At 43.4% G+C, this 10,137-nt stretch overlaps 1 protein-coding gene across 1 annotated transcript; it reads left to right on the plus strand.

Moving 5' to 3' along the window:
* Positions 1-4,720: 4,720 nt before the first annotated feature.
* Positions 4,721-8,337, plus strand: LOC105039007 (GPI-anchored protein LLG1). Its single transcript, XM_010914970.4, has 3 exons — positions 4,721-5,029; positions 5,126-5,182; positions 7,729-8,337. Exons 1-3 carry the CDS (start codon positions 4,945-4,947, stop codon positions 8,088-8,090), a joined length of 504 nt encoding a protein of 167 aa, XP_010913272.1. The 5' UTR covers positions 4,721-4,944; the 3' UTR covers positions 8,091-8,337.
* Positions 8,338-10,137: the final 1,800 nt, after the last annotated feature.

Genomic DNA, 10,137 nt, shown 5'->3' on the forward strand with positions numbered 1-10,137 from the left:
CCTTCCACCGCGATGGCTTCCCCGATGAAACCCACTAGGGGCGTAGAGACTTTTCTGAGTCGGTCGGTCGACAGTCGCATTCGAAAGAAGGCCGAATAAAATAAAATATTAGTGGAGCTTTCATTATCAACAAGAATTCTTTTTACATCATAGTTCACTATTGTTGTCGAAACAACAATAGCATCGTCATGAAAAGTTTGGATTCTCCGAGCATTCTCATCTGTGAAGATGATTACATTGTCCTGGCGCGGCCTCTTCGTCGACTCCTCTCCAGCAGTCGTCCTCCGATCCAATCGTCTGGAGATCATGTTGATGACCCCAGCCGTAGGCTGATTATTCGCTACCTCTTCAGTCGGTTGGGGTTGTCAGTCGATAAGGGGCCGAGCCGGCGGGTCTCTTCGGTACTTTTCGAGATACCCTCGTCGTATGAGGGCCTCTATTTCATCCTTGAGTTGGATGCATTGCTCGGTGGTGTGACCATGGCCCCGATGAAACCGACAGTATCTTCTCTGGTTGAGGCCCTTTGCCTTCAGAGGTGAGGGCCATCGCAGGTATTCCGCTCCTTCGATCTCCATCAGGATCTGCATACAAGGAGCAGAGAGAGGAGTGTAGGAGTCATACCTGTGATGCGTCTGTCTCGGACTCTGATGTCGGGGCGATCTTGGGCTTCGTCGTCGGGGCGAGACCTGTTTATTGGTCGGGAGCCTGTTGGATTCAGCAGCAGCCCGATTTTTCTTCCGCTTCTCCTTTTGGCCCGCGCATTCGGTCAGACGCCAGTCGGAAGCTCCTTCGTCTGCGCGCTCCATCAATTCGGCATACGTTCGGGGGAGGGTCTTGTCCAAAGAATATGGGAACCGGGACTCCCTTAGCTCCCTCTTCATGGCTGAGATAGCCATGTCTTCATTGAGGTCTCGGACCTCAAGTGTGGCTGCATTGAATCGGACCACAAAATATCGGAGTGTCTCGTTTTCTCCCTGTTTGAGAGAGAAAAGACTGTCCGAGGTTCGTGGCGGCTTCCGACTGGTGCTGAAGTGAGCCACAAAAGAATGCTCGAGCTGCCCGAAGGAGTGGATACTTTTTGAGTGGAGGTCGGAGTACTAGGCCCTGGCAACTTTACGAAGCGTGGCGGGGAAGCCGATGCAAAGGAAGGCATCGGTTGCCCCCTGAATCGTCATGAGAGCCTTGTAGCTCTCCAGATGGTCAACTGGGTCAGTGGAGCCGTCGTAAGACTCCACATGAGGCATCTTGAACCGACTAGGGATCGGTTCGTGGAGGACAAATCGAGAGAGAGGTTGGGTGGTCCGGAAGTCGACGTCGTTCGAAGACTTCTGACCATCTATCTGAAGTTGGGCGAGCCGACGGTCGATTTCTTCAAATTTACGTTCGTAGTCGTCCAACCGTCGGTGTTGGAAAACCCCAAGGGTCGAACCTCACGATGAACTTGAAAGTGAGGCGGACGGTGTCCGCGGCTGCTTCTCCTTCCTCGTCCGCTCTAGCTGGGAAGGAGAAGGACGCCGAGATCGATGGGTGTCGTGCCGCGGCCGCCTTGCCCCTTCTCGATGGGAGTGCAGAGATGGCTGCTCTTGAAGAGGAGATGGAAGTTGACGTGGGCGTCGGTGGTTGCTTCTGGACGGCATAGGGTGCGCCGCCGGTTGTTCTGCCGGTGGTTGCGGCAACTGAGTCGGTTGTTGTTGGAGGTTTTTGACCGCGTCTGTCAGAACGATCATTTGCCGCACGATCGCCGTGATTTGCACCTCCGTAGTTACCACTAGATGCGGAGAGCTGGACTCCGCCATGGAAGGTGAAGGAGGGGCCTCTTCCCGACGGGAAGAGCACCTCGCTGATCCGGTAGCTCTCGATTGCTGAGCCCTGGTTTTTGTTATCTCGAAAGATTTTTTCAAGCTCCTGCAGAGCTCGTTGGCTTACCTCTGTCGAATACCCCTACCTGGTGTGCCAAATCTGTTGTGGCCAATCCCCCCGTCGCCCGATCGTCAGTGTCGCGCACCTGCAAGAAAAATCCTCACAGACTGAAGATGCCTCCGGCGAGGACCCTCCGACAGTCAAGTCAGAGAGGAGACTAGGCAATAGTGAAAAATCAGGGGCTCAACGGGAGAGAGATAAAGAGAGTTCAAGAGCTCAGAGGCGCTTCTCGAAACTTAGAACTTAGGACTTACCAAGACTGTTGCCTTACCTCATTTTATAGTAGAACGCGGTATGATCCCACCATTAATGATGCAGACAATTAGGGAGTTGTCAAATTATCGGGGGCTGTCAAATCGTCGGGGGCTGTAAGTCACCGTGGGCTATCAAGTTACTGGGATCAGTCCATGTCCTTGGCAGTACAGCGCCCCAGGGCGACCGTGCCGCATGTCCTTGACAAGACAACTGTCCATAGCGGTCGTACGGCGTTTGGGTGGTCTGGTTGACTATATGCCGGTATTCGACTGCTGGGACGTCGAGTGATGATTCGGAGACATCGTCGGCTGGTCTGGTGCCTTGCGGAAGTCAGACGTCGGCTGCCACCCCCGACAGTGGGTCGGTGATTTGGGCTCGGCCGCTTGGCCGGTCGGAAAATAGTATGAGTCTGTTTGGCCGACATACCTTCGGTCGGATATCGTCGAAGGCCATTGCCGGCAGTCATCGTCGGAGTCGCCGTCGGAATCGTCCGTCGGTTCGGTCGGCAGAGTCGGGCGACGGTCGGATCGATTCGAGGATAAGTCGGCGTACAGGGATTGGTCGGCATATCCCAATAGATAGTAAGGAGCTTAGGATCTAAAAAATATTAGATTAATCTTTTTTGAATAAGTTATTTAGATATTCACAAGAGTTTCCTTATAATTCTTTGAGATTGTAGATTTTTTTGAATAATTATGCTAAATTGATTATCATTTATCTACCACCGCCTAAAGTTGGAATGACGTGGGTATATATAAATAAAATGTATGCTTTGCATATTCTGTGACATTAAATTCTATGGATTTGCAGCTATCTGTTACGTGCTCAGATAGGGTTGTTGGGTCGGACGGCACATGCAGAGCTTTGACTCTTGTCCACCAGTTCTATTGCCTGTTGTTGTGGATGTCGTTTTGGAATTTACTTCAAGTTGAATGCAGAATTTGACTAGCTTAATTAGGGCGGAATTCTTTCCCGCCATCCTATGATATGTTCTCTGAGTGTCCTCAACATATCATATAATTCTTGAAGTTCAAGGAGGAGCTGTTGCACATTATATGATGCCAGAGCATCTGGAATCGGGAGCAGCCATCATGTAAACAGGAAGAAAAAATGTCTCAATCGACGCTAAGTTGGCAATGTAATCACTTTACCAAAGTAAGCAAATAGGATAAAAGGAACAGAAGTGTTTAAACGTTGAGGAAACTGCTCCAGGGCATCGAGAAGCCCAATCAAAATATAATATTGTGCAGGACAGATTGAGACTCGGAGCGGAGAGATTGATGATGGAGGAGGACTTTGCTACTGTGATTACTTGATTTTAACAGTGCTCTTCCAAGACGATTGCACATCTTATTCTTCAGGATATTTGGCATTTGATGAGGAATTGTACTTCCCTCGATATTCGTCATGTCTATCAGAAAGTTAACAGTGTTGCTGATTGGATGACTTCTTATGTAGCTAAGCATACGGAGGGAGACTGTATGGACTGACGTAGGAGATATTCTACGGACGTTTTGAGAGACTCTTTCTTTTGATTTTTTAGATGTATTCATGTTATATTTGCAAAGAGTAAAGTTAAATAAGTACAATATAGGGGAGAACATCAGACTGGAATATATTGAACAGAAGAAAACCTCCCTTGGAACAAAAACCTAAAAGAACTAAAACAAATACAGCAACAAAATAAACAAAGGATGACACATTAGCAAGTACAATAAAGTATGAGCTATGATGCAGCCAGCTCCAAAATAAAGTAGCATCCAGATGAAACAAACAGAGAGGGCGAAGGAAGTCTGCTGATATATCAGCCTAAGGAAAGATATCGACCCAACAATGCAGCCGCATTTTCTCCCGTGGATGAAGGATCAACAGAGCAGTGAAGTGGAGAAAAACTGAGCAGGCAAGTGACAAAGCACAAGGCAGAAGAACATATCAGCAAATCCCTGCAACAAGGCACAGCAAGAAGACAACCATGCACCAGGACATATCAAAGTGTCCTTCGGTCTCCATGGCTGTCACATCCTTCAGCCCATTCTCACAAAAAGGGCGGCTCTCAAAACTTATTTAGCGAGAGTATAATGGTCAATAATTGTCGGTAAGTTCATCATCGAATCTATATTAAGTTGATGCAGAAGGTCTGTTAAATTTCCTGCAGCAGGAATCTTTCTTTTACTCGGTAAAACTATGAACGAGACACAACAGAGATTCTGTACCAACTCCGCTCCAACCAGATCCAGCTCAATATGGGCCCACCACACGAATCCGATGGCTGGCGTTCATGCATTCCAGCTGTCACATCCACAACCGTTGATAACACGAAGAGGCGAAGAAAAATGTAGGTGGATTACGTTAGATTACACGGCTGTAGCCAGGTATCATCCATCACGAGACCGATAGAATCCTCTCTCTGTGCGCGTCCACTTCGCCAAGTGCACGATAATTAAAATCCAACGGCCATGATCGCACCGTCACCTTCGTCCTCGATCGAAACCGCGTTCCTCTTTTTTTTCTTTTAGGGAACTCACATGTCCAATAAATAATATTAATCTCCGTTCATTTGCCAGCTCCGGCAGAGGCGAGTGGGAGGGAGGGTATTTCGGCCTGATTTGGTCGCGACTGCGGGTGTTCGTGCCTTCCTCGCTTCGCCGCCTTCTTCGCCGCAGTCATCCTCCTCACTACCATTTCTCTCTCCCGTCCCTCTTCTTCCTTGGATTCCAGAGATCGGAGGAGGCGGAAAACCCTTGAAAGATTTCATTTTTTGGGCTGGAGATGGAATTGAGTCGAAGCGTCTCCTTGAGGGCGGCTCTGTTCGTGTTTTCGGTGGGATTGGCAGCTGCTTCTACCTTCGTCTCAGGTATCGATCCGTTTAATTTCAAACTTTTGAGGTTTTTCTCCTTTTTTTTTTTTTGAGTTTGTGAGCTGATTTTTTTGCTTTTTGTTGCTATGATAGATGATGTGTTCCAGTATCATGGATCTACGGGTCGGAGATTGCTGCAGGCGAAAAAGAGTAAGATCTTCTCCTATTGGTCTATGATCTGATTCAAGATTATGTTTTTTTACTTATATTTTGCTGATTTATGGGATCAAAATTGGAATTTGGGCTGGAATCAGGTAATTTGAACTCAGAATCTTGCTTTAAAGGGATGAGCATTTTTTTTTTTTTTTGTTTTGTTTTCTTTTTTTCAGTAAAAGAACTTTTCTTATATCTATCTACGAAGTACTCTAAGTTGGCTTTTGGATAAATATTAGAGTGAAATGAGAAAATTGTTGGAAAGAAAGGTGCAATTTCTTATGCTGGTGGAGTTCTAATGTCGAAAATAGTATTAGCTACCATTGAGTGGCAGAATTAAATTCAAAAGATCGGAGGATCTTACCTGCAAACTAAACATGACGTGGAGAACTAACGAACTACAAAATGTATTTGGAGCATTTGATTTCATGTGAGAAAATGGGTTCGCGGTTTCATGACATGATTAAAAGACATAGTTTACTGGTGACTGCATGTCACTCACAGTTTCAGATGACACATGGAATGGAAGTGAAGGAGGGAGTGGATGCACAATTTAAAGGGGGTTTAACATCACAACTTAGCAGTCTATTGTATCTTAGCTTTTAAAGTGGCATAGGAAGTGCCTACAAGGGAAGGGAGTTAGTGAGTGCATGGTTCTCGATTTGTTTTGCAATTTTGTTTCTAAAGTTGTAGCAGGTAATTGATACCTGGAATAGTTTACTGGATCACCAAGGTTTGAGATTGAGTATCATGATGGTTCCTTTTGAACCTTGGACTTAATTCAGCATATTGCCTAATTGACAGGTGAGCCATGAGAGATGGCATAGGAAGTGAGTGCATGGGAAGGGAGTAGGGAGTGCCCACAAGGGAAGGGAGTAGGGAGTTCATGGTTCTCGATTGGTTTGGCAATTTTGTTTCTAAAGTTGTAGCAGGTAATTGATACCTAGAATAGTTTACTGGATCACCGAGGTTTGAGATTGAGTATCACGATGGTTCCTTTTGAACCTTGGACTTAATTCAGCATATTGCCTAATTGACAGGTGAGCCATGAGAGATGGCAGATTCTTGAGATACCATGTGAAAAGCCACTGGAAGTGGCTTATTTTTGGGTTTTGCTGAATCACTAAATAGATACTTCACCATGTCTTCTTTTACTGAACATGGTTGATTGGATACATGTACATAGTGAGATCAGAATATGTAAAACCCCCAACAACTGGTTAATATATGATGAAATCTAATTATCCAGCTGGCTTTATCTTGTCCATGGATACATGTGCTTTGATTTTTTTTCATATATGCATCTTGAGCTGGTACCAACATGATGTGAATGTCCAATCTCTCAATTTTGAGAAATATGAAAGGATGGTGTAATGTACAAGGCTCCAGTGATTGTAGGGTATGCGGTAGGTCAGATGGACACAGCATTACCCTATGTGCAGAAAGGCTATTTTCGTGTTTTGAACCTATGACACCCAAATCATAATGGATCGTGAGAGTGGATTTTATAAGAAGCACTTGTTAACAGGGAAACAGAAGGTCCTTTATTTCCTTTTTTTTCAGAGGTGGGGGTGGGGGTACTCATGAACCTGACAATGTTTATGTGCTGATAAGCATCACAATCAATTGCTAAAGCACTGTCAACCACTGTTTGCTGCAAACTCGATCAATTAATAGCCAAACCTTGACAATTCAAGAGTTCTTTGAAAAAAACTTATCCATTCTCTTGAAAGTTCACTCCAAAGGAATCATTTTGGTACCAAATAGTTTCCTATGCTTATGCATCAATAAATATGCAAGAAAACATATGTAACAACAGATATTTGTAGTAGAAATGCACTCAGCCAATATTTTGTTTCATGACGATAACTAAATGTGCTGGTGAGGCTCACCATTTGCAGGCATGATTCTGCAATTTCAGTGACATCAGTGAGGATACACCGCAGTTATGCAATGGTACTGGGATAATGCAATCAAATAAGCTCTGAAAAAGAAAGTCTATGTTAAGCTTTGTAACTCTTGCAGAGATGTGACTCCCTCAAATACAAATTCTGATAGAGCAGCAAATCCAAAAAGCTATATGACAATAGCAAAATAGGTAGCATTTTTCACGATTTATAAGTATAATTTTGCAGCACTATTGTCACAGAGCCTATTAGAAGAACATTGCTAATCTTGTTAGAAGATCATTTTCTGATGTGATAATGGTTGAAATTCCAAAGATACTATAATTATCACCAAAAATACTGATGAACATGGTTTGCTGTCCCACCCCATATCGTCTGGTACGGATGTACCATACCATACCGATATGTTGTACCATCCTGTATTGACACTATCATACTGTAAACGCTATAATAGGATTTTACTGGTATAGAATCTGGTATTGAGATTGCAAACTTTACCGATGAACATTACGAAAGGGAGATGTTTAATCTCTATCCTCAAAAATCAGCATCAAATGTGGAATCTTATTCTGTGGTGGATCACTTAGCTTTATTACTAATGGTATATCTAATTGATGTCTTTGGCACCCCTGTCAGGTTGCCCTGTGAGCTTTGAGTTCTTGAATTACACAATCATCACGAGCAAGTGCAAGGGGCCTCAGTATTCTGCTAAGCTTTGTTGTTCTGCTTTAACTGAATTTGCATGCCCTTATGCTGATGAACTGAACGATGTCTCCAATGATTGTGCATCAATCATGTTCAGTTACATTAATCTCTATGGCAAATACCCCCCAGGCCTGTTTGCCGGTGAGTGCAAAGGAGGCAAACAAGGGCTTGCATGCCCTCCTAGCTCTTCAAAGTCACAAGATGACAATGCAAATGCTGGCCGTGTGAATCGGAGCCTCACCTTTCCAGTTGTCTTTGTGTCTGGAATGGTTCTTGCATTCCTGTTCTCTTGAAGTTGGAAGCTGTATGTTTGTGGAAGCTGCATTGTTGCAGTTTGTCATTTGAATGGAGGATCTGTTCTAGGAGTTCAGGCCAATTAATTCCGAGGTGATGTCAAGGGCATTGGTTTTGGAGATATGTATTATTTTTCTTACGCGACCATTCGTAAGTCTGCTAATGTTTTCCTTTTCTTGCTGGCATACTTGCAAAATGTAATTCTAACTTACATGTTTGGCACCAGAGATGGTATATTGCTTCAAACTTGTGAATGTGGTATTGATGTGTTTTTTTTTTTGGTTGCTGTTGGTTTTTTGGCTATTGTACTAGGAGAATCAATTAATCTGCTCCAACTTCTTAGCATTTCAGTCATCTTAGAATTAAATCTGGCTGGTAAATGGTGGTTCCATTTGGGGAAAAGAGAGCTTGGAACACTGTATTTCAAGTAATTATATCGTGATCTGTTTGCATCGTACGTGGTCTGGTATCTTGCATGGCTTAGTCGTGTAACCTTGCATAGACCTGTCCAGGTGATCTCAAATTCATAATCATCTCTGCAATCCGCAAGACTTGCAAATTTGGCATGATAACCCTACCCGAGCCCGTACTTCACTGCATTTAGGCTGAAGCCTGAATTGAATCAACCTCTTCAACCTTTTGCTTAAATGGCAAGAGATGATACCATCTGAGTAAGTGCTTGGTCGTAAAATATGAGCAACATCAATCAAGGAAATTGATATTTATGAAAAACGAAGTTTATTTTCTCTCTATGCACATGTGCCTTCTTGATTCAGAGCTATTTTTATTACTTTCTATTTTATTTTTATATTATTCTTTTTTTTTGCATGTTCATATAAAGAGCAAAGCAAAGCAAAGAACCAGTCAACAATTTGTTAGCGAAACGTTTTTAGATTCATTTATATAGAAACCTTTGTTAAGGTATGTTAGAGAGATCCGATAAGCTTGGACAAGAATGCAGAAGAAGATAACTACTTAGATAGGCTGTTGCTTCCAAATCTGGAGCTTGTTTGATTTTGTTTAAGGAGTCCCGTCATTAATAAGATTACCATTCACATAATTCTTTGGTTGGTTTTCTTTCAACTCTTTGAAAGTTCATGAATTTATTATCTATAGATGTGGATTTTACAAATTAGGCACTATTACTTGCTCTCATGGTAAAAGGCTTGGGTTGTTGGGAAGCACGACGACATGGGTTCAAGTCTCAAGGTTAGGTACCCATACCATAATTGGATCATTGCCCTTCTAGGTCCTGCATGCAAAAACATTAGCAAGGCTAGACAATAATGATGTCGTTATTTTGATTTATATTAGGAGGAGAATGTAGAATAGTTTTGCAAGAAAATGAACAGCTTGCTTCTCTTACAATAAACAAGTAATTTGATAATCAGTTTGGTTCGAAGCTTTGTGAGTAAATGACTCACATATCATGCTTCAATAATCAAGCCAACTATATATATCATGTTATGTTCTCTCAATTTATAGCATGGTTAATATCTTGATACGAACTAAGTGATCCAATATGCACAATGAACGGATGGTGACATGTGTTGCCAAGTTATGAAGCCACGTGTCGCCATCTTAAAGGATGGCGTGTTGACAACTGTAGAAGGAAGTGAACTTCCGATTTCTTTCTTCTCATTAATGTAGTGTATGTACCGATGGATTATGTTACATCAGGCTTTATTTAATTTATGCAGGGTCAAAATGTGTATGGTGACTTGGGTCATGTTGCGTCAATTGGGCTAAAAGATATAGTGTCGAAGACCTCGGGCTTCCAAACATACACCGCAACACTATTTTAGCCAGCGGTCCATATTCTTATATCAATGCGCCACGTCATTTGCTGTCCCGTCCACATCAGCATGCTGTTGTGAAACGTTGTCAGGTTGTGCCACATGTGGATGGAGAAGAAGGGAAGGAAAATGGCCATGCAGTTTTGGGAGTGGATAGGACAGAGCTTTCTCTTACCTCTTTTTTTAGGGGAAGACTACCATTTATGTGAGAAAAGAATTACGGGTTCGGTGAGACCAGCAGGATGAGGAA

This window comes from Elaeis guineensis, chromosome 1 (assembly GCF_000442705.2).
Source record: "Elaeis guineensis isolate ETL-2024a chromosome 1, EG11, whole genome shotgun sequence".
Taxonomy (NCBI): domain Eukaryota; kingdom Viridiplantae; phylum Streptophyta; class Magnoliopsida; order Arecales; family Arecaceae; genus Elaeis; species Elaeis guineensis.